Below are 23,228 nucleotides of genomic sequence, written 5' to 3'. Positions count from 1 at the left end.
TGGGTGCTCCGTCAGGGTGGGGGCTGACAGGGAGGAGGAGGTTCAGGAAGGACGATGACCCCCGTTACTAGACGAGGGTCTCTGGCTGTAGGAGCTCAGAGGGCCCTGGGAGGATAGCCTAGCAGCAGAGTATTTTGTTTTGCCAACGAGCCCAGAGAAAAGTAAAGATGTATTAATTCAAATCAGTAGTGCAGCAAAATTTTAGGAGTTGTCAAGAGCAGGAAAGTTTGGCCTGAGGAGGCCACCGTTGGGCGGTGCTATTCCACACAATACGGTGAGAGGCCACCGTCCCAAGGGATGTCCGTCCCACTGGGGGGGGGCGGGATCCCCGATCGGCCCGCTGGCTAGCCTGTGGTGAGAGCCCCCCGGCGAGGTCTCCCGGGGGCCGGCGGCTCCGGGGCGCTCACGGGGCTCCCAGGACTCAGTGGTGCACGGACCTGGGTCTTTACGGCGCGTCCTGCCCAAGTCTCGCGAGAGCACGGCGGCAGGTCTCGCGATTCGCGGGCGCGGGCGCCGAGGAGGGAGATCTGAGCGGCGGCGGCGATCGCCGGGGTCTGAGGTTAGCTCCCTGGCGCCGGGGTCCAGGGTGGGCGCAGGTGGGCGCCCCGGTGGGTGGCGGGCCGGGGCAGGGGCCGGGGCCGGGGGACGCGCTGGACGCGGGCGCTGTCCCATTTTCCTGCCTGTTGGCCTCCTCCCCGCCGCGCTCGGTCCCTCGGAGCGGGGCCGGGGTCCCAGTCGGCTTCTCGTGGCGGGGAGCCGGGTGAGGGGCCGGGACCGGTGTCAGAGCGGGGCCAGAGCGGGGCCGGGTTCCGAGTCGGCTTCTTTGGTGGTGGGGGCCCGGACCGGGATCAGAGTCGGACCGGGACCGGGGTCGGAGCGGTACCGACTTCTCTGGTGGCGGGGAGCGGGGCGGGGGCCGGGACCGGAACCGGCACCGGCACCGGAGCGGGGTCGGCTTCTCTGGTGGCGGGGAGCGGTGCGAGGGGCAGGGACCGGGACCGGAGCGGGGTCGGAGCGGAGCGGGTGTCCCAGTCGGCTTCTCTGGTGGCGGGGAGCGGGGCGGGGACGGGGCCGGGACTGGGGTCGGAGCGGGGTCGGAGGGGGGCTGCGGTTCGAGCCGTCTGCTTTGGTGGTGGGGAGAGGAGCGGAGGTCGGAGCGGGGCAGACCCCGACTCGGCTCCTGGGGTCTGGCGGAGCCGGCCTTGTGCCCGGAGTTGCCAGTGGTGGCAGAAGTACTGGTTCGGTGCCCAGGCGGACAAGGGCCGCTGACAGGCAGCTTGCTCTCTGCGCGCCCCCCAGGGGTTGTGATTTCCCGGGGCTTGGGTTTCTGTGGTTGGGTTGCTGAAGATTGGAGTCTGTGGCATAAAGAGGATGGAGTTTGAGCTGCTGCCTAATCGCGTGCCTTGTGCAGCGGCTTAGTTCCAGGCAGTTGAAAACCTGTGTGTGCTCTTCATTCCAGTGGATTACATGCATCAGTTCTTACAGGGGATGGCCTGTCCGGAGCAGAACATGGTGGCTAAGTTTCCCATTAGGGGATGGAGAGTATGGCCCCAGTCTAACCTGAGGAACAAAGGGGTTTGCCTTCTGGAGCAGTCCTGTGCTATCTCCTGCCGCTTGGGCCTGTATCTACCAGGCTTTCAGCACTCAGTGCTTGTCCTGTTCTGTCTCCCAGCCCGTTTTTCACTGACAGTGTGATTGAGAAGTGGTTAAGACAGGTGTATTGTCCAGGATGCAAACGTGGCCTTCTCCTCCAACAGGAATTCAGAGTCAAACTACGATTCCTCACTTTCTTCCTTTGGGGTGTTGGCTGGGAGGCATTTTCAGTCTAATATTTGGGAAAGTCCAGGGTGCCTGTGTGGCTCAGTCAGTTAAGCGGCGGCCTTCGGCTCAGGTCACGATCCCAGGGTCCTGGGATGGAGCCCCGCATCAGACTCTCTGCTCAGTGGAGAGCTTGCTTTTCCCTCTCCCTCTGTCTGCTGCTCTGCCTACTTGTGCTCTATCTTTCTGTGAAATAAGTAAGTAAAATCTTTTAAAAAATCCTTAGGATAGTCTGTGTGAGCAGGCCTTTTACCTAAGTGGAATGTGGTATGTACCTGTAGGAATTAATACCTTTGCTCATTAACTGTACCTGGGATGTTACCCACCCGTTGGTGGGTGGGCGGCCGTCAGGCCATGGTCAGTACAGGTTTGGGGATGTGGGTTCTTTTTATTTTATTTTAATTATTTATTAGAGAGCAAGAGAGTGAGCACAAGTGGGGACAAGCAGTTTTCCCTCTGAGCAGGGAGCCTGATACGGGGCTGTATCCCAGAACTCTGGGATCATGACCTGAGCTGAAGGCAGATGCTTAAGCATGCCCTGGGGGTGCCCCACAGATGCTGGTTCTTTGCTGTTGTTCATGCTCTCTCCTCCATGCTCTGGCTTGCGCAGTCCAGTACACACTGGACTTTAGACGTAGACCTGGGTTCCAGTCTGTTCTATAACTTTCTGAAGTGCCACTTTCATGAGGTGTGAAATATGTGCAGAAAGACCTAGTTGGCCCGTTGTGCTGCCTGAGATGTCCTGTGTGGAGTTACAGGCAGAGTGATGAACCGTGTGCCAGTCGCAGCCCTGCCATCTGGACATGTATGCTGGACACTGGTCCTCGTGGCATCCTTGCCAAGTGGCTCTCAAATTTACAGATGAGTCTTGGCTGCCAGCTAACTGCAAACATGTGCTTATGAACAGTAGGGTCGTGTAAGGACTCAGAGAGAGCCCTGGGAGAGTAGGGCTGTTGGTAGAGCTCATGGTGCCTGCAGAGGCTCACGGTTACCCCTCCCTTGTCTTCCTCCAAAAGCAAAGTGGCCATGGATGACCTGGGGGAAAACACCACTGTGCTGTCCACGCTGCGGTCTTTGAACAACTTCATCTCTCAGCGGGTGGAGGCTGGGTCTGGCCTGGATGCTGTCACCTCCGCCCCAGGTTCTCTGCAGACACAGTATCAGCAGAGCATGCAGGTGCGTGCCCTGGGGTGCGGGGTGGGGTATGTGTGTGTCTCTGGGTGGAAGGTGTATGCCCTGGGATGCGGGGGGTGGTCTCTGGGTGGAAGATGGGTGCTGTAGGGTGTGGGGGGGTTCTCTGGGTGGAAGGTGTGTGCCCTGGCAGTTCCTTTTCCAGCAGGAAGTACTTGTGAGTGCCTTGTATGGGGGAGTGTTCTCTGGGGCCTGTTCAGGTGCCAGGTAGTTCAGGTGAGTGCCCTCCACGTGGATGGGTCTCCAAGTAAAGAGAAAGACTGGGTGTGTCTGTTGGCAGATCTTGGCTTCCCTCTGCCAGGATGTGCCTTTTATAGTTTTGCTGTAAGAAGTCTTATTTTACTTTATTTAGCGTTCTTAGCAATGCTTGCTGTAGACCCATTAAAGAGGGGCCAGGTCTCCTGGAGGACTTGAGCTTCCACAGACTTGTGGGGTCAGTCTCACGGGGACAGGGGTCACTGGGGCCACACGAGGAGGGGGTGGTGTGTGCAGCCTGGCCCCGGCCCCTGCCAGTCTGCATCACTGCCGTGTCAGGCAGCTGCTGTCCCCTGCTTCTGCAGTGGGAGCTGGTCCTTGCTAATGGCCTGGGACAGAGACAGTGGTGTCCTGTGGCTCTGAGAGCCCTGAGGAGGCCCAGGCAACCTGTGCTTAAACAAATGCTCCTGTGTTTGTGTGCATGTGTTTGCTGAATAATTGAGTGATTTTTGTTTGTTTAGTGGACAGTTACTCACTGCCATTTTTTCCTAGAGAATTTTTTATTCCAAAGTTGGATTTTTTAACGTTTGTTTTTGGTGTCAAAGCACTTTTTGGAAATGACGGTGGTATTTGTTTTTTTTTTTGTTGTTGTTGTTTGTTTTTTGTTTTTTGTGTTTTCTTGACTCTTGCTCACTGGAAAAATAAGTTGACAACTTTAGTCTAAAAAATTGTTCCAGTTTTGTTGATGCAAATGTCTGGAAACTTCTGGCCAATCTATCAGAACTATAGGATTTAGAATTTCAGAGGCCCATTTCTCACTAAGCTAGTGCTGTGGAAGGCCGCCTCTGTGTGGGGGATCCTTAGGTGGATGCCCTAGGCAGAGTGAGCTGGTCAGAGTCTTATAGCTGCAGGACCGGTTGGGGGCCCTGATCTGGCCCTGTGCTGTCCCCACACTTCCAGCAGCGGTTTTGTGTCCTACCCAGCCGCCCCAGACAGCAGGTGAGGGAACTGAAAACCAGCAGGTCTGCAGAGTCTGGCAGTCCCCGCCCCCTGCCCTTTTTCTATGCTCCTGTTTCTCTGGGAAAGGGTTTATAGTCTGGCTGTGCTGCATGTCAGCACGTGTGGAGCTGGAGCGGGTGGCCAGCACCAGTGCCAGGAGCTACGAGGTTGGTTTAAATAGAAACGTGTTTCAGTTACTGTCCTTCAAATGCAGTCCCTGTGCCAGGAAGATGTGGCCACGGACCCGTCTCTCTGGGGCTCCTGGCAGTTGTGCAGTAGTGCCCACGGGAGCTGGGGGCCACCATCCTTTGGAGAGGCTGGGCCCTTGACGCTGAGATAGGGAGGCCAGTCAATGTGGCAGAGGGTGGGCTTCGGAACCCCCACACTTCAGCCGCTGTGAACTGAAATGAGAGAAAATGTCAGAGGATAAAGGAAGTGTGGACTCAGGCCCTTGAAGAGTATGTGAGGGGTTGGGTAGAGCAGATGCCTTTCGTCTGGCCTGGGACTTCTCAGCCTCGGTACTGCTGACATTTGGGGCTGGAGAATGCTTTGTTTGGCAGGACTTGCTTCTGCCTTATAGGATGTTAGGAGACATCCCTGACCTCTGCCCACTGGAGGCTGGTAGCAAACACTGGCTCTCACCCCCTCTTTTGACAGTCAGCAGTGTCTCCAGATGTCGCCAAATGTCCCTGGTGGGACTGAGAACCTCTCGCTGTAGGCAAGTGTTTCTCAAGCTGCAGTGTGCCTGAGAGTCCCCGAGACTCTGTGTGGAAGGAAGTGCCTGGTTGGGCATCTGTGGGGTGCAGCCTGAGCTTCGGCGTTTCTTTCTACTGCCCGGGAGCTGCTGTGTTAGTAGCCATGCCTGGAACGGTCAGGCTGTGGTCCATATGCAGATGAGGCCTTGGCACACTCACTGGTTCCGTGAAACTGTTTGGTGTGTCTTCTGAGGCCCTTCCAGGCTGGACGTCACCTTTATGTATCTACCCTGCATGCCAGCCCAACTTCTAAGATGGCTCTTAAGTCCTTGGTGCCTGGTGGACCACACTTTCTCCCACTAAAATGGTTTCGTGGCAGCAGGATTTTGCCAACATGTCAGCCTGAAGATGGTGGGCCTGACTTACTCAGAGCAGGAGAGGGAGTCTACATATGGGGGTTCTCCCTTGCTGGTTTTGGAGGTAGAGAGGGCCACATGGCAAGGGATGTGGGTGGTCTCTGGGAGCTGATAGCAGCCTGGGGCTGATAGCAAGGAAGCGGCACCTTAGTCCTCCTGTGTGTGGAAGAGGATCCCAAGGTCCAGGTGAGTTTGGAGCCTGGCCACCCTGTTGATTTTAGCTGTGAAACCCTGATCAGACAACCTGGCCGGTGTGCCTGGCCTTCTGCCCATAGACCCTGACTGATAACAGGGGGTTTTAGCTGCTAAGTTTGTGGTAATTTGTTACACGGCAATAGGAGACTAACATGCCCTTTTTTCTAGAATGAGCCTACACACTGTCATCTTAGAGCCTACCTTTTTTTCCTGTTGTTATTTCCTCTTTGTCTACTGCTTCCTCCCACCCACTTTCCAGCGAAGGGCCCCGCATCCACCCTTCTTCCCCAAGGCTGAGTATGGGCCTTGTTGGCGGCAGGAGCTCAGTGTGAGTGTTGGACAAGCCGCTCCCCTATTTGGCACAGCTGCTGAGGGTTCTCTTTCCCCCGGGTGTGACCTGGTCAGCTGGAGGAACGAGCGGAGCGGATCCGTTCCAAGTCCCAGGTGGTCCAGGTGGAGCGGGAGAAGATGCAGATGGAGCTGAGCCACAAGAGAGCACGAGTGGAGCTGGAGCGGGCGGCCAGCACCAGTGCCAGGTGCTACGAGGTGGGTGCGAGCAGGTGGCCCCGGTGTTGGGGCGTCATGCACGGTGCCTGCCAGGCCATAAGGCAGGTGAGCCTACTGGCTGGGAGCCTGGATGCTCTGCCTCTGGGCTACTGGGGCTGCCTTGTTAGGCCACAGATACCAGCTATGCTTGATGTCCGTGAGGGGGCAGAGCACAGGGGATGGCTGTCCACCACGTGTGCCCGGCCAGGACATGCCTCTCTGCTGGGCTGCCTGTTCTCCCTTCTACCCCCGCCCCATCCAAAGAATTGGGGTGTAAACCCAGCAGAAATACCAGGTACTGCAGCGTGACAGGCTTAGAAAGTCATGGGGTTGTGTCATCCCAAGTCCAGGCCAGACCAATCTTGCTCACGTGGTCATAGGGCCTCAGAGCCAGGATCTCCAGTCTTGGGGGTACTTTCTCTTGTCCCCAGCTCACCCAAGGCAAACTGGGTAAGTGCCACTCCCATTACCTAGGGAATGTGCTTGGTTTCTACTGAGGTCGTAAATCCCTTCCTTCGGTTCGATCAGCAGCACTTTGCCAGAGGTTTTCAATAAGTGCTCATGATCTGTGGAAATGCTGCCAAGACTCGGGCAAAGCGTTGGACCAGCAAGTCTCTGACCTGCTTACGCTTTCCCCAGCTGTAGATGTCTGGCCTCATTCTGGCCTTATGTGGCATGTTTGTGTGCTTTCTTGGTCCTGTAAAAATAGCGATGTCTTCAGGGATGTGAAGCTAACTGGGTGTATTTGACCCTAATATGCAGGCTTCTGGCTGTGGTGTGCCATGTGGGTCTAGTAGCCCAGGAACATGGCCTGTGAGTGGGTCCTGTGGCCTTGGCATTGCACCCAGGCCTTCCTCTTAAGATGGGGCTTTAGTTCATGTTCTGGGTCATCTAAGGAAGGATAGTCCCGTAGGAAGTGGTGGGAAGGGACAGGCTGTGGGAATCTTGCTGCTCTTGAAGGTGCATTATTAGGGCTGCAGGGGGTGTTGGTGCTATTATTAGGGCTATAGGGGGTGTTGGTGCTATTGCCCTTGCTCTCAGGCAGACAGCAGGGTGGAGCTATTGGAATTCTGTGCCATTAATCCTCCAAGGGCAAGACCGGTCCGGGCTGTCCTTGGTCTCCAGGGTGCAGTGCAGGCCGTGGCACCTTATATGTGCTCAGAATACATTGGAATGAGTTGGAGGAGTGGATCCTTGCGTGGTTGGTGGAAGTCTTTTCTTGGGGAAATCAAAGGGTGCAGGGCTGAGTTAATCCCGGGTCCTCGAGGAGCTTTCCCTTCCCACCCACAGACATGGCTAAATGTGACCCGGAACCATGTGAGCCGGTGGCTTTCAAATTGTCCCTTTGAGCCTTAGACATCTATCATGGTTTTTCAGGGCCTGCCAGTTTGGCTGTGGGTGGGGATCTCAGAACCTCTCAGATGGAGACATTTTGGTTGTTGTCTGAGGTCTAGGGACCTGCAGGGACTGCCCCCTGCATACTTGGGACGGGCAGTCTGAATAGAGATGCTAGGTTCCTCTCTGGGGTGGGTTGCTCAGGGCCCTGCATTGTGGAAAGAGGCCAGACTTGCAGTTCCCTCGACGGGCCATGTCCGTCTGCGTTCATTCAGCATTTCTTGGTGCCCGGCTGGAGAGGCCTGGTCTGAGCACCGGCTCGGGAGTGCGGTGGGGTCTCCTGCTGCACCGCCTCCCAGGGAGAGGCCAAGGGTCAGCAGCATCAGGTGCCCAGTTGGTGGTCCCTTTGCTTCTGGGGATGAGGGTGAGCTCCTAAGTGGCTGACTGCCGACTCCCTAGACCCCCACCCCCGCCCCGTCCCACCCGGGTCCATCAGAGGGAGAATGAGGAGTCTCAGTTTTGGGGCTGCCTTCCCAGTATCAGACGGTCTGCAGGAGAGGATGTGCCTGGAGACCTCAGCTCTCGTGGTGTGTGCGGGGCCTCCTGCATGACTGGTACCAGGGTTGGGGGGTCTCTGTCCTGCTCACTCTGTCCGCTCTGGCAGCGCGAGGTGGACCGCAACCAGGAGCTGTTGACGCGCATTCGGCAGCTGCAGGAGCGGGAGGCTGAGGCGGAGGAGAAGTTGAAGGAGCAGCTGGAGCGCCATAGGCTGTGTGAGCAGAGCCTGGCCGCTGCCGGCCAGAAGCTGCGGGAGAAGGAGGACGGCCTTGCTGCAGCGGGGGAGGTGAGGGCTGTCCCGGAATGGGGGCGTTTCTGGGGGGAGGGGCGTGGGTACCCTGGGGTGCTGGGCACAGTCTTCTGCCTCCTTGCCTTTTGTGCGCAGTGTTCCGGTCGTCGTAATCCTAGTAAAAATACTCATTTTCCGGGGCACCTGGGGCACATCTCCCTTCGGCTCAGGTCATGATCTCAGGGTCCCAGGATTGAGTCCTGAGTTGGGCTCCCTGCTTGGTGGGGAGCCTGCTTCTCCCTCTGCCCTTTCCCCTGCCCATACTCCTGCTCTCTCCCCGCTCCCTCAAAAAAAAGTGAACCCAACTTGTTTTCCACTCTGTGGCCTTCATAAATCAAACACCTAGCATTTCATCATTTAAAAACTTGCCCCACGTTTTCTCAGCATATCCTGGTAAATGTACATACGAGCACATGTATGTAGTGGGTAGCAGGTAGCTTTTCGCTTCTGTTACTGATTTTGACGTATTCCCAGGAGTGGGGTTCTGGGTCTCCAGGGACAGTGTCTGGCTTTTGCTACCAGTTGCTGTGTGGTCCTGGCAGTGTTGTTGAGGGCCCTGGTTTCCCTGTGGCCTTACCTGTCATGGATGGTGGTATCTTCTGGAAATACTTGTATTCCCCACCCCCCCTTTCCGAAGATGTAAGTGTCACCCCTGGATTTGCATTTCTTTGATTATTAGCAGGTGTGTTAGTATTTGAGAATGTCTTTGAAGCCGGGACACAGAGGAACTGTAGTCCTTACTGTCTTTACCAGTTGAAGGTTGTATAAATTTTAGAAACAGAGCCCAAACACTGCTGCTGGTGGAGCTTGGACTCTCCTGACCTTCCCTGTCCCTCTGCTGTGGCGCTGCGGATCACAGGTGCAGTGAGGAAAACGATGAAGAGCTGCCTGGGGAGGGAGCAGGGCGCGGGATCATTGGTATTCTGTCTCTGCGTGCTTTTCTCTACTTGATAGATCTCGGGAAGCAGGCTGCAGGTTATTTTTGCCTTGGCAATGCTGGGGAGCATGTTAAGGTTGTTCCTACATCTGTCTTCTGATGTGGATGTTGGCAGGAGAGGAGCTGTGATCAGCCTCAAGACAAGTCCCCGTGTCACCCTTGGCTTGCCTCGGCTGTGTTCTAGAGGCTGGTCTGGGGCCCACGGGGGAAGGCAGGGCCTGTGCTCTGTTCAGTGAAGAGCAAGGTGGTGGGGTGGGCCCTTGCCACACAGGTTGCAAAGAGGATGAGAGAGGGGTCCAGGGTGGGGAGATGGCGGCCAGTTGGGACAGAGGACCGTAAATTTTGTTTCTGTTTCTTTGTACCTTCTTGGAGAAGCCTTCCCTGGTGACTCCATCGTCACTGCCCCCACATGCTCTCTCTCTCCACCTAGCCTGGCTCGTGTGCTCGTCACTGGGAAGTCCTCTTGCTGACCACCGGGCTTCCCTACAGCCGGGTACTGTGTGTGGCCGGCTGTCTGACCCTGTGTCCTGCGCAGCGCCTGGTGTCCAGGATGTGTTAATTAGATTCCCGAAGACTTCTCAAAGGCTGTTTTCCTAGTCAGATGTAGTTTCGTAGCTTCATTCCTCTGTGATGCCCAGGTTGATGGGCATCCTTGGAACAGAGCAGACCATGCAGATGGATGGAGTGCAGGAGGTGGACGGCCTGTGTTGGCCTCCCCTGGGGAATGTGGTTCCTGGGTTGGCATGGGCCCCTGGGTCAGGTGAGAGCGTGTCAGGCCTCCTTGTTGGCAGGGGTGCCCTGGAACTGCAGGGAGTTTGCTGGACCAGGTCCCTGTCCTCCACTCTGGGAGGTTATTTATAGGGACGTTTCTAAGTGGGCTTCCCTGGTGGTCTGGTCGGTGAGCTGGCTTCCCCTGGGAAAGCCACAGACAGAGAACAATCACCAGATGGTCACTAGGAGGTCATCTGGTGAGGGTACGTCTGATGCAAGGGTGGCAGGTCTGTCCCTAAAAGTCCTGAAGCTTGGCCCTGGGCCAGCCTCCCCAGCCCCAGCTATCTGGCCGAGAGCATGCCTGCACTTTCCCCAAGGGTGAATGTCTGGCCCCGTTCTTGCCCTCTGTTTGAGAGTATGAGGTTCGCAGGGCGTTCCCGTGGCCCCTCCGTCCTGAAGATGGCCTCAGTCCCCTGCTTCTGACGTCTTGGCAGGCCCTGGCTGTGGTTCACGGGGAGTGTTTTATCTGGGGTGGGGGTATGGTAGGGGCTCATTCGGGGCGGAGAGGCCAGGGCATGTGTGGAGGGAGACCCACACAAGCACATTGGACATAAGTGAGGATCCCAAGTGACAGATGTCACGGGGCACAAGGCTGTCTCGGCAGGCAGTCCATCACTGAGACCCAGTGGTTTCCCATTTGCTTGAGGGAAAGTGAGGCAGGCTGCAGGCCGGATACTCTGGGACTTGATTGAGGGGTGGTGTTCTCCCAGGTCGCATTTTGTAAAGGAGAAGGTGGCTTGGTCCCTGCCCGCTGGAGGGGGTGGCCAGTGCAGGCTCTTTCGAAGGCATTTGTCCGTGGGTGTGTGGGTCAGGAGCCAACATCTGCATATGCGTCACAGCCTGTAAGCAGCTGTGCCCCCTGCCCCTCCAGACCATCAGCACGCTGAAGGGGAGGGTCTCCGAGTTGCAGTGGAGCGTGATGAACCAGGAGATGCAGGTGAAGAGCCTGGAGTCTGAGAAGCAAGAGCTCAAGGAGCAGCTGGCCTTGCAGCACAAGTGAGTGGCTGTGCTGGGGTAGGGCCCTGTCCCGGTACCAGATGAGCCTGCTTGAGGGTCGCCCTGGGTCCAGTCGGCCTGAAGCCTTCTGGGGCCGATGCTGAGCTGTGTGTCCGGATGTTACTGGTGCGGGAGACCGTGAATGGAAAGGCCCGGGCTCATCCTCCTGTGCCCTCTGTGGTCTGAGTACCGGCTGACCATGTGTGCTGTCCACACTGAGCCTGGACAGATGCCCTTCCGGTCTGTCTTCCCTATCCATAGGCTGTTGGCTGCCGGCGTAGGGGCCACTGAAGTGAGGACAATGAGTGTTTTAAATGTTCTGGGAACAACACTTAATGTTGTTAGTGACTGGGAGCAGTCATTTCTTCCCTCCCCGGGGACTGGGATGCCTGCTTGCAGAGAAGCAAAAAGCGAGGCTTTAAAGGCTATGTGGGGCGCCTCTGGGGTGGGTGGGCTGTGGGGCTGTCCAGGCGGAGGCCACGTTCTGAGCGCGCATGGAATTCTCTTTCAGTGATCTAGGCCTTTCCCTTCACAGGTGGTGTCCTAGGAGAGCTTTGGACTCTCCTGGGCGGGGTTGGGGGTGTGGCGGGGGGGGGCGGTCACGGAAGGGCCCTCGTCTGTGGCCCTCGTCTGTGCTGGGGTGTGCAGCAAAGGCGAGGGAAGAAAGCTGGGGGTGTCTACTTAGCCAGCACCCCAGTCTGAGGAGACCGAGGCCACAGTGCTCTGGGGCCTGGGGCTTACTCAGGAAAGCCTCCAGGGTGAGGGCAAATGCTGGCTTTACCACCTACCTCTTTCTGCACATGATGTGCTTTTCTCTCGACAGGAAATGTCAGGAGGCTAATCAGAAGGTTCAGGAGCTCCAGGCCAGCCAGGAAGCCAGGGCCGACCAGGAGCAGAGGATCAGGGTGCGTTACTCTGTTTCAGAGTAGGCTGTACCTGCGGGGTGTCCTGGTGGTGGTCTCAGTTATCCTGCCGCTTTAGCTGGGGCTTGCTTGGGTGTCCAGGGACCATGAGTGGCCCGTGCCCACTGTAAACTATTGACACGGTTGCTCATCACTGTGTGTGCCTTGCCTGTGCTTGGGGCTGGGGCTGCTGCCCCCCACCTCCCTCCAGCTTTGCCTTCTTGTCGGGCCTCCTGGCTCCTCTTGCCTCTGCTCGCTCTCGTGCTGTTCTCCTGCTCTGGGGCCTGCCCGGCTCTGGCACCTCACTCCTGCTCAGTCCTCTGGCCCGCCTGCCAGAGTGTGCTTGCCTGCGTAATGTGGTGCCTGTTTTTCTTCCAGACCTGATGTGCAGAGACCTTATCTGTGTCCTGTGTCACCTTGTGCATGCTGCTTGACCCTGTACCTGGCACAGAGCTGGGCCCTGTTAATGTTTGTTGACTGACTGATTTGGTCCTGATCTCATGCACTGAGCTTGTTCAGTGACTTGTCACTGATGGATGCCAGCTGTCCCCAGTGTGTCTCAAGGGGACTGCAGATGGCAAAGGAAAGGCTGTCGTCAACATGGAGAAGACTCGCTTGTTCCACGGGTGCTAGTGTGGCAGGAGCGGATCTGGCAGGGGAAGAGCGCTGTGTCTTACCAATGTGTTTATTTAGGGAGCTTTGGCTGCCTGTCCTCGGATAGGTGTGCACCAGGGCCCCAGCCCCGAGGGCAGGGTGGCACAGAATTGTGACCCCAACCTGTAACACCATGTCGGGGGTGTCCCTGGAGACCAACACAGACGTGGCACAGGGGTACACCTGGTATTTTGGAGGGGGGCTGGGCCACAGTGGTCAACTTTGTCCCCTCTGTCCCTGTCCTCATTCAGGATCTGGAGCAGAAGCTGTCCCTGCAGGAACAGGATGCCGCAGTCGTGAAGAATATGAAGTCGGAGCTGGTGCGGCTGCCCAAGCTGGAGAGGGAGCTGAAGCAGCTGCGGGAGGAGAGCGCCTACCTGCGGTGAGGCGGGCACAGGCTGGGGCCAGGCTGTGCTCCTCCTCTCAGGCTTGTGGGATTTTGAGGGACTTTGTTTCTGTCCCTGCCAGGGAGATGCGGGAGACCAACGGGCTGCTCCGGGAGGAGCTGGAGGGGCTGCGGCGGCGGCTGGGACGCCAGGAGAAGTTGCAGGAAAGTCTGGTCGTCCTGGAGCTGGAGAAGGAGGTGGGGTCTGGGGGGGACAGTGGTCTGTTCCTTGTGGGTGTCCTTTGTCTGGGGGATCCTGGGGTTTCAGTCTGGCATTCTGGTTCCCCCACCCTGAAATGTGGAAGTGCTGGACTGGTGTGGTGGGATGAGGAGTGGCCACAGGACTGTGGTGTCCCGTGCGGACGCTCATGAGCCGGTCGGCGGTGGGGAGACTCGGCTGGGTGAGCACAGGGGGCCGGTGGTCATGATCTCCATGTGGGTGGGGGACACAGGGCGGGGAATCAGGTGACGTGGGGAGGACCCGACCCCCTTCTCCCTGCGCACATGGGGGCGCAGAAGCTCTGTCTCGCCCAGTGCACACGAGGGACATGGGCACTTAGCCTTTTGGCCTCTGGCCCTGGGTCCTGCTGTCCTGTGCTGCGTCACTGACAAGCTGCGGGCCCTCTTTGTTTCCTAGGTGGTGGGAGTGTGCACTTGGCCAGACGGGCAGCCTGTGGCCTCACAGGGTGGGAGCCGAGCTCCTCTAGGATGCTGGCTTACATGCGAACTCCACCTGAGGACGCAGCTGCAGACCGAGCAGTGTTTCCTCTGGGCAGTTCTGAAATTGGTTAAGATCCGGTCTCCAGAGTCACGCTGCCTTGCGTGAAATCCTGCCATGAATGCTTGCTGGCTCTGTGACCCTGGGCAAGTTACCTAACCTCTCCGTCTGCCTATGTAATGAGGAGTAACGGTGTTTGCCCTGCAGGGTTTTGAGGGCTTAATGAATTCACGTCCCCTGCTTAAACTAGGCCTGGCCCTTGGTAGGTGGTCGCTGAGCATTGGCTCTAGTGACAGAGTCGTTCACCAGCCTCTGCGCCGCATGTGAAAGGGCCATCGAGTGATGGCACGAATGCAGTGAAGCCAGCAGGGCGCTTGGCCCGGTTGGAGGTGGGGCAGGCCAGACAGAGACGCATGGTCCTCGCGGACGTTTCTTACGTCTCTGGAAGAGGTGGGGAGGACTCTAACGTGGGACGTGGGTGAGCGTGGGAGAGTGTGAGATGCAGGATCAGGCAGCCCCACGTGCAGTGCCAGGTGGGACATGTCCCACTTCCTGTTCTCCCTGCGGGGGCCCCCGGCCTTAGTTTACCATGTCTGCTGAGAGGAGCGCATCTGCCCTGGGGGCCCGGTGTCCCTTGGAGCCCCTGGAGCGTGGGAGAGGCAGCACATTCCTGTGGTTTCAGCACTCAGGTCTGCCCTGCTGTTTTTATGGGAGCAAGCCCAAGGCTCTTTGCCACCCCTGCCCCCACTCGGTGGTGCTTTGTGCGCTGAGACTCTGACCTGACTCCATGGGACGGAGGAACGGGCGAGGCGCTGAGCCTGCTTGTTGTGGGAGTAAGCCGTTGGCTCCTGAGCGGGCTTGGGGTGCTCTGGCGCTCAGAGATATGAGCAGGTTCTTCTGAGGGATCAGGGAGATGTAACATCCTCCTCATTGCTGTCACTTTTGTGGGAGGCTCCTTGGTCTGGGGACTGAGGTGGGGTCGTGTGATGAAGGGATCCAGGTGGCTGCAGAGGCCTTGGAAGGGAAATACTGGGGTTATGGTGCTCTTAGCATTCACCTCCCTGTTTTTCCAGAAGCTGCTGGCAAAACTGCAGAGCTGGGAGCGGCTGGAGCAGACCACGGGCTTGAGCATCAGGTAGGTGGGGGTTGGAAGTGCCTTGGGGTGCTGGGCCGGTGGGCACGGCTGGGAGTGCGGCCCTGGCTCCCTGGCATTGCCAGAAGCCACCCTGCTAGAGTCTGTCGGGGCGGCTCTGGCCAGGGATGCTCAGGTCAGATGAGATACTTACACTGTTGGGGTGGAAAGTGACCCTCTTGCCGAAGTCCTAATAGCTTCTTTATTTAAGGTCGGCTGGCAGAGCGCTAGCAGGGATCTGATAGCCCTGGGGTGTCAGGCTTTCTGAAAGGGCATCTTTGTGGATGCTGAGGGAGTCATTGCTTTCAGGATAGGCTATTCCTTTTCGGCAAAAACAAGCAGTGGAGATGAACTGGGTTTTGGGGGGCAGAGAGAAAACACTGTTGTGGAGGATTGTCGTGCCCTGCAGGTCCCCGCAGCAGCCTCGGCTCATCTGTAAGCTGCTGCCATTGGGGGGACGGCAGGAGGCGGAGGGGCCGTGGCGGGGCTGCCGGGTGGGCAGCTGGGGTCTTGTTCCCAGTGGGCAGGACGGCCAGGGTGGGCAGCATTCCACTGCCGCCTGCCCCTGGCCCCACACGTTCTGCTGCCCGTCATTCTGAGGTCCCTCCAGCGTGGTTGCCTGTCTCTCGGTCCCCAGGACTCTGTGGGTCTGCTGCGGACTGGCTCTTGCCTGTAGCTTCATCACTGTGTGGTGGTTCCAGTCTGGGAGAGAGCTGGTGGGAGATGAGTCCTTGGAGCTGCGGTGTTTCAAGAGCCTTTTGTTTTGTCTGCTTGGGTGATATTAAGACTGTAGCTCCTCGGTTGTCTTTCATGTTGCTCTGGGCAACTGGGCCAAGACTGAGAACCTTCTTTAAAGAGCTGTCCTGTGATGACATGGTCCTGCTGCTGGTTCTGGACCCTGTGGCAGTTCCCGTCAGCATTATTGACTCCATCGTGCATCCCTTGAAAGTGCCTCCTCATCGGCTCTGCATGGCTGAGTCACAGGACAGACGAGGCTGCTGATCGCGCTTGAACCGCACCTGCGGGGCCCAGGCTCTTGGAGGGCCAGCCCAGCAGGGCCTAGCTGCTCTGTGCTTCCTCAGGCTCTCTGCACTTATTAACTCACCGGAAGGCTTCCGTCCTGCTCCCAGGGAGCCTCGTCAGAAGAGAAACCTCCCTGATTTCTTTTTTGTGCAGGAGATCAGAGGCCCACGCATGCCCGATCAGACCAGCTGCTGGCAAGTCTGAACGCACAGCATGGGCCACAAAGCACACAGCATCAGTCAGGCCTGGGGCTGGGGCCCAGCTGGCAGCTGTTTCTGGCCCGGAGGGGAGGTGCAGCTACTCCTCGGTCCTTTGGTCTCACTTCCAGCCTGAGTATGGCTGGCGTGCAGGGCGCTGACTGCCAGCTGGGGTGGGTCATCTGCCTGGTCGCCTGCTTGTGTGTGTTGTGTGTTCAGTGGGTGGCCGGGCCCGGTGAGGGAGAGGAAGAGGGGTGTTGAGGCCCTTTGGGGTCGGCCATAGGAGAGTGGGCTATGTAGAGCAGAGGCCGGTGTCTCTGTCGGCCCCGGGCCAGGGTGCCCCTCTTCAAGTCTGTGCCTGGCTCTGGGCTGGTTTTCTTACTGGGAGTGCAGTGCAGGCCTCACTGTGCGTATGGGGAGGAGCACAGTACCATGCTGCAGAGCCGTCCCTTCTGAGGGGCCGAGGGGCCGGAGGCTTCTGGAGGAGCGGGTGGGGCATCCTCGTGGTCCTGGGCTCCTGGCAGCTGTTGGGGAGGGATCCTGTAGGGGGCAGCTTTTCTTTCATGTGCTTTGTCACCTGTTCCTGGTCCCTTCCGGGGGCACTTTGGAAACCCCGGCTCCTCTCCTTTACCCCTATATCCGTGCTAGGGTGCTCCAGGCAGCAGGCAGGCTGCCCCGCCGACGTGAGTACATGTGTCATGTAACAGTTGGTGGATCACAGACTTGTGTTTACTCTGTCATCAGAGCCGTGTGGAGAGTTGGGTACAGATGGGTCAGCCTGCTGGGCACTGGACTTGAGTCTTGCATGACCTTGAGTGCTACGAGGAGGAGTTTGGCTCTCCTTTTTTGCTGAGTTTGGGGCAGTTAGAGATTTCTGTGCAGGGACAGTGACTTGTAGGAGCCCACATCTTGTGGGATTGAATATGGAGTGGGAAACGTGCAGAGGGAAATAGGGCACAGGGAAAGGTTGGGGTCCCTGCAGGGGAAGCGTGGGAGGGAGGGGTGGGCATTGGTTAGGAGCTCTGAGACTGCTGTCTGAGTGGCTGGAGGTAGAACTGCCTGCAGTGGGTCCAGGATGGATGCCCTCCATCACCCTTGCCACGTTCCGTGTGGCAGGGGACGGGAGGACTGGTTCAGACTGTGCTGAGTAATGGCTAGATGTGTGTCTGTCCCCAGCGTGGCCCTCGTGTTGTGGGGGGTAGCTTGTGCCTCATCTTTCACACCTGTTCATGGAAGGACTTTTCTAGAACATGGCTTTCTTCCCATGGAAACATGTTTGTGGGTGTGTCCTAGTTCAGGGGTGTGCCCCCCAACCAAAGCACAATCAGCCAGGGCGATGGCAGTGGGCTGGGGTGCAGCAGATGCCCTGGAAGTAGGGGCTGGAGGAACAAGGTGAGCCTTGTGAGCTGGCGGACTTGAGTCTCTTGGTGTTTAGGCTAAGGCATTGTTGTCACTTTGGGACTGAAAGCATTCACTTGGCATGTGTCATGACCGCAGGTCCTGGCCCACGTCCAGTGTTTCCTGGGCTTTGAGGGCTGCCACCACTAGGTGGCACCCCTGCCCCCATGATCCTGATCCCTGCACCTCGATAGCTGCAGGGTCCCTGTGGATTTCTGGCCCCACACTTGCTGCCTGCCGCTCTTCCTGGTCCTCTGCCGCTCTGCGTGGGACTTACATGCTACAGCTGGGGCCAGAGGAGCAGGGGTGTGAGGGCACCTGTGGGCGGCTGGCTGGCCCCTGTTCGCTGTCCTGCCCGCCCCTGGTGGCTGTCCCACATTTAACCTATTTTCCACTAGCTTCTTTATCTTCCTTAAATGCTTGGTGTCTGTGAGCTTCTGATGTTTCAGACCGGATATTCTCTGCACAGGCTATCCGCTGTGCTCACGGCTGTGGCATTTCGCAGATTCTCAGAGGGCCCTGTAGCTTTACAGAGGTTGGGAACAGAGATTAGGTCTGACACCTGGAAAGACCAAAACCCCCTGGAGTTCTTGACTCTTGTCACCCTTCTCCCAGTTTGGGTTTTCCTAGGCCCCAAGGAGCCCAGGGGTGTCAGGAGAGTTGGGTAGAGTTAGCCGGGGTGGGTCAGGCCATGTAAACCAGTAGGGAAGCCCCTTGGCTCTGTTCTCACCTGCCATGCAGGCTGGTCCACCTGGAGGTTGCTGGATACCTGTCTCCAGCCTGCAGGTCACCTGGGTTGGAGACAGGTGGGCCTCAGGACTTGGAGAGTCCTGGGTGGGAGGGAATGCTGCTCTAGGCTGGATGGGGTGCCATGCACCTGGGGGAGGCTGCAGTGGGGAAGGGAGGGTGAGTGGGTGTGATGCTTGGATGTCCTTATTTCAGGGCTTTGAAAGGTGAGTGAGGGATTTGGCAGCAGCACACAGAGCATGCCCAGCTTTGGACAGCTTTGCTCTGGGTGCGTGGCCTGGTGGAGAAGGATTTGAAGGTGTTCAAAGCGGATGCCAGGAGACACTCTCTGCATCCGTGTCAGCGTGGATGTGACTGTCTAGGGCACCGGAGAAGGAATAACATGGGGGAGGGGCAGGGGCAGTAGAACAGAAGGGGCACCTGCTGCAACATAAGGGCACATCTTTCAGAGCGCTGGTTCGTGTGGTTCGCTGTGGTAATAGGTTTGGGGGAGCACACTGTTTCAGTAGTGCAGAAGCTTTGTGAGAGCTTAGCACCCTTGCACGATGCAAACCTCCAAGCAATGCAGGAGTGGAAGGGCCCCCGGCACAGTTCCCGCCGACTCTGCACTTGCATGCCCTTTCCCCATCTGTGGCAGTGGCCATGCAGGCCAGGGCAGAGATGGGAGGGGAAAGAAAGGTGTGCAGTCGGACAGGAAGTAGTAAATCTGCCTGTGGTTTGAGACAAGATGATCACCCACACAGGAGAGCTCAAGGACTTTCTGAAGGGCTACCCGGAACTGGTAAGCCTAACAGGCTTGCAGTTACAGAGACAACTCATGATGCTGGACTGAATTTCTGCGTACTGGCAGCCAGCCACTGGAAGTACATGCCACTGACTGTGGCCTCAGAAACTTGATGTGCTTGGGGGTAAATTTGATGAAAACCTGTATGTTGTAAAGTATAAGTTCTTCCTGAGGGATACTGTGCTCGCGGAGCGGAGGAGCTCGTGTTGTTGGGGTGCCAGTTTGCTAAAATTGGTCCGTACTTCCAGTGCAGTTCCAGCCTAAGTCCCAGCAGCTTTTTTTGGTAGAAACCAACAGACTGATTCTAAAATTTTATAGGCTTGTTCGTGAAAAAAACCAAGGGCTTACAAAGGTTGATTTCAGGACATGTTATAAACCATATTGGTCAAGGCAGCATGGTAATGGCATAAGGATAGACATACACATCAACAGAAAAGACTAAAAAGTTCAGGAATAATTCAAAAGTATGGAGTCTGTTGGTCTCCATGAAGGTGATGAGATAATTCAGCAGGAGAGTCAGTGTTCCACAAACGGTGCTGAGGCAGTGGGATGTCTGTGTGGTCAGGTCCGGATTCTTGTCTCTTAACATGGGGCATGCATCTGCCTCGGGTGAAAATCAAGACTTCTGGAAGATTAGGACACAAAAGCATGCACCAAAGATGTCGAAAACTTGGTAAGTTGGAGTTCTCTAAAATAAAAAAGTACGTTTGTTCTTGGAAAAAAGTTACAATAAAGAAGAGGCAAACCCTGTTCTAGGAGGGAGAAAGTACTTGCAGTGTGTGCAGAGGCCTGATGGGAAGATTTGTATCCAGGATTTGTGAAGAATTCTTCCGAGTGAACTGGACAACGGCCAGTTTTTAAAAGCTGGGCAAAAGGTGTTGAACAGACAACTTTACAGAAGAGGGTCCGCGGACGGGAGGGAATAAGAACGTGACACACGTTCCACATCGTTGTTGTTCAGCGGTGCAGGTGAAGGTCACATGAGGTACTGCGGCTGGCTCAGTAGAGTGGCTGGGATCAGAGGGAGGCCACAGCAGGGGTGAGGGTGTGAGCAGTGGTGTCGTGCCTTTGCTGCAGGGGCGAGGGGAGGTCAGCCCCTGGGAAGCACTTGGGAAGGCAGCCCCAAGTACTTGGGAAGCTGTTTGGCTGTTTCCATTATGTTTATGACAGAACCTAGCAATGGTATCCTGGGTTCCTAGTCAGGAGAAATGAAAATGTGATCTCAAAAAGACCTGTCCCTAAATGTTCCCAGTGGCCTGATTCCTAATAGCCAAAATGTAGGGACAGCAGGCATGTCCATCAGCAGGTGTGGGTTCATGGAACATGGCATATCCCTGGGGTAGGCCAGACTGCTGTGCGTGCACGCAAGTCCTGCTGATGCCAGGTGCTTGGAGGCCACACCGTGTGATGCCCTTTATTTGGAATTTTAACAAAGGCAAAACTGACTGTAGTGGCTATCAGGTGATTGGCTCCCCACATCTCAGGTTGGGACATGATTGGAGCTAGAGGGGTCCTGACGTTGTGCCAGAAATTGTGTGCCCTTGGCTGTCACAGCAGCTGCTTGGGTGTGCATGTGGTCAGTCACGCATCCCACCTCCATGAAGGGGACCCGTGGACGATGGCAGGCTGGGGAGGGGTGCTGAGGCATGCTTTATAAAGCCTTATATTTTGGGTGGGGCCCACCCCTATGCTCCTCACCCTGCCCGGTCCCCATCACATGGCCCTTGTGCCCAGTATGCACGACTTGTCAGAGAAGGGGGCCCTTGGCTCCTCCAGCGGGGGGCACCTGACCCCGCAGTCTGGGCACCGCCTGGCACATTCTCATGTGGCAAGCTCTGACTCGGTGCTCAGTCTGGGTCCTCTACACCTCGTCACTCGATTTCCACCGGTACTTCTGCACCAGCAGCGAGCTCTACTGAATTGAAGGGCTATACAGTGTAAAGTGGACGAGCTCTGAGTGATCTCAGGCCCCTGGAAGCAGGGCCTCATTAGTTGGACAAATTCTTAGAAGTAGGTATTTTTTTTTTTTTTTAATCTCAAAAGACATACATGTTTGTAACGGACAGATGGTGCTAAATTGCCCTCCAAAAAGTGCTTTATGTTTCTGTCCTGGCACACGAGTGGCATTACTGGGTTTGGGCAGCATGCTTTCCAAGCGTGGAGCCACAGCACAGCGAGGAGGGCAGGGACCTCCAGTGGGTTGGAGTTGAACAAGCGTGTTGAGCAGTTTCCACCTGGGGGGATCCTTACTGAAGGGGTGTGGAATGCGTGGTGAGGCCCTCTGGAGTCAAGCCTCTCATCTCATGGAGGAAGCAGTTTGCTGGTAGCGGGTGTGCCTCTGTGATTTGGCTTCTTCCCCTGTCCCTTTGTGCCTGGATCTGGCCTGGTTTCAGTCCGGCTGGGAGGGCGTGGTGCCTGTCAGGCAGCGTGCAGCTTTGATGGGATTGACGGGCGCAGGGAGGCGGAAGGGTGGACAGGTTTTGTTGAAGCCTGGTGTCCCTGAAACTGGCCGGTCACCTGCAGTGAGGGTCACCTGCAGTGAGCACAGGAATCAGCTGCTGACCGGGCTGCTTCCCAGCAGCACTTGTTTGCTGGCCAGGGGAGTGGTCTTGGGGCCTGTGTCCCATGGTGGGTGAGGCCGGGCACATGATTCCTTTTTTTTTTTTTTTTTAATTAAATTGATTTATTTATTTTCAGAAAAACAGTATTCATTATTTTTTTCACCACACCCAGTGCTCCATGCAATCTGTGCCCTCTGTAATACCCACCACCTGGTACCCCAACCTCTCACCCCCCCGCCACTTCAAACCTGATTCCTTTTAAGAGAGCATCTCATTGACCAACCTGGACTCTTATGGCCACAGTCACTATGGTCGCCACTTCTGATCCTCTGGGTGTTGGATCCGTCAGTACACGAGGTGGTGCTGACTATCAGGAGGGTGGCCAGGCTATCAGGCACCTTGGTCTTGGTTTGGTTTCCTCTGGGGTTCTGGAGGAGGAGGAGGAGGGAGGTGAGGGCTTCACCTTCTGGCCTCCTGTGCTGGCACCTCTGTGACCTCAGCCATGAACCTTTCTTTTGTTCCACTGCATGCTCATTTGTCTGCTGAGAGCTGTCCTCCTGCAGCTCGGCCCCAGAGAGGTGCCTTCACCCGCCCTTGGCTCTCCATCAGGCCTGTGCCCTGGTGTTGTGCTGGCTTCCAGCCCCAGTGGCCCCCAGAGGTGTGCAGGTGGCGGCCGGAGGCTTCGGAGTCCATCCCAGCCCCGTGCCACCCTGTGGAGGCCAAGGGGAAGCAGGTGCTCCCGCGATTTACTCTTGGCCTTAAGTAGCCGGTCGTTCTCCTGGTGGCTGAGCCCCGGCTTCTACCTTCACTTGTTTGATTTCTTTACTGGTTACCTGCCGTCTTCAGTCTTGTGAAAGAAGAGCAGGGGCTTGTCTTCAGAGGCCCTGGGGGCTTGGAGGGTGGCTAGCCTTTGTGAGCACCGGGGGACTGGCAGCCAGTAGCATTTAGTAAGCGTTTGGCTGTCTTGAGGGTGTTAGGACTGCTTGTTCCTGTGTCTTTCTGTCTGTGGTTATTGTGACTTAGGATGGGGCCTCTTCTGGCCTGCTTGGCCTCGGTGACAAGGTGCCTGTATTGTTCATGCTCTTGTGTTCCGGGGGGAGTCAGAAGACAAGTGTAGCAGAGAGCTCCCTGACAGCTGGCTTCCTTCCGCTGCAGCCCTGTCTTGGGCCCCGGGGGAGCGGCCCCTGGCTGTGCCCGGCTCCCCAGTGAGGTTCAGATGTGAGTCTGACTGGCCTGTGCCTGCTGCTGCAAGTGGGTGTGTGCAGCGAGGTGTGGAGGGAGCGGCATCCCTGACCCCCGCGGGCCCAACTGTGGCCTTTCCAGAAGCATGCGGGTGGGCCCACACGAGTCCGGGCACAGTCCTGGCCCCTCTGTCTCTGTGTGTCCCATCCCTGCGGGGAATGGAAACAGGGAGGCGCTCTCCCAGAGGAGCTCTGCCCACTCTTCAGGGGCCGTCCCCTGCATGTGCTTGCTGGGGTCCCGAGGATGATGGGGCTGGTCCCAGATGGAAGGGCGTCTGTGTTTTGTACTTCTGGCTCGGTGCTTGAAGCACTTTGGAGGGCTTTTCTCCAGCTCTGTAGATACGGCTCGTCTACTTCTGTACCTCCTTTTAAATTGGTTTTAAAAAGTCTAAAGCCAGATAGCAGAAGGATTTAGACAAATTAGGCTCTGCTGGGTTCTCAGGGGATTATGTTGGAGAGAGAGGAGCAACTCTGTGTCTGGTTTCTGTGGACTTGGAGAGGCTTTACTGAATTCCTCTTGGGAGTGTGGGAGGATCTGGCTCTCC

General features: G+C 56.9%; 1 protein-coding gene across 2 annotated transcripts in view; it reads left to right on the top strand.

Moving 5' to 3' along the window:
* Positions 1-321: 321 nt before the first annotated feature.
* The window catches only part of MAD1L1 (mitotic arrest deficient 1 like 1), a 310,570-nt gene continuing 287,663 nt past the window's right edge, over positions 322-23,228 (top strand). Inside the window, exons 1-9 of one of the 2 annotated variants that reach the window (XM_082714045.1) lie at positions 322-559; positions 2,835-2,994; positions 5,915-6,055; positions 8,055-8,234; positions 10,817-10,941; positions 11,765-11,846; positions 12,749-12,879; positions 12,966-13,080; positions 14,674-14,735. In XM_082714045.1, coding sequence (XP_082570171.1) covers positions 2,845-2,994; positions 5,915-6,055; positions 8,055-8,234; positions 10,817-10,941; positions 11,765-11,846; positions 12,749-12,879; positions 12,966-13,080; positions 14,674-14,735 — 986 coding nt within the window. In that variant the 5' untranslated portion in view covers positions 322-559; positions 2,835-2,844. Of the gene's footprint in view, positions 597-2,834; positions 2,995-5,914; positions 6,056-8,054; positions 8,235-10,816; positions 10,942-11,764; positions 11,847-12,748; positions 12,880-12,965; positions 13,081-14,673; positions 14,736-23,228 lie in introns of both variants that reach the window. The other variant, XM_082714046.1, reaches the window with a different exon arrangement.

This window comes from Mustela nivalis (assembly GCF_964662115.1).
Source record: "Mustela nivalis genome assembly, chromosome: 19".
Lineage (NCBI taxonomy): Eukaryota > Metazoa > Chordata > Mammalia > Carnivora > Mustelidae > Mustela > Mustela nivalis.
This window is presented reverse-complemented; position numbering and strand designations above follow the sequence as displayed.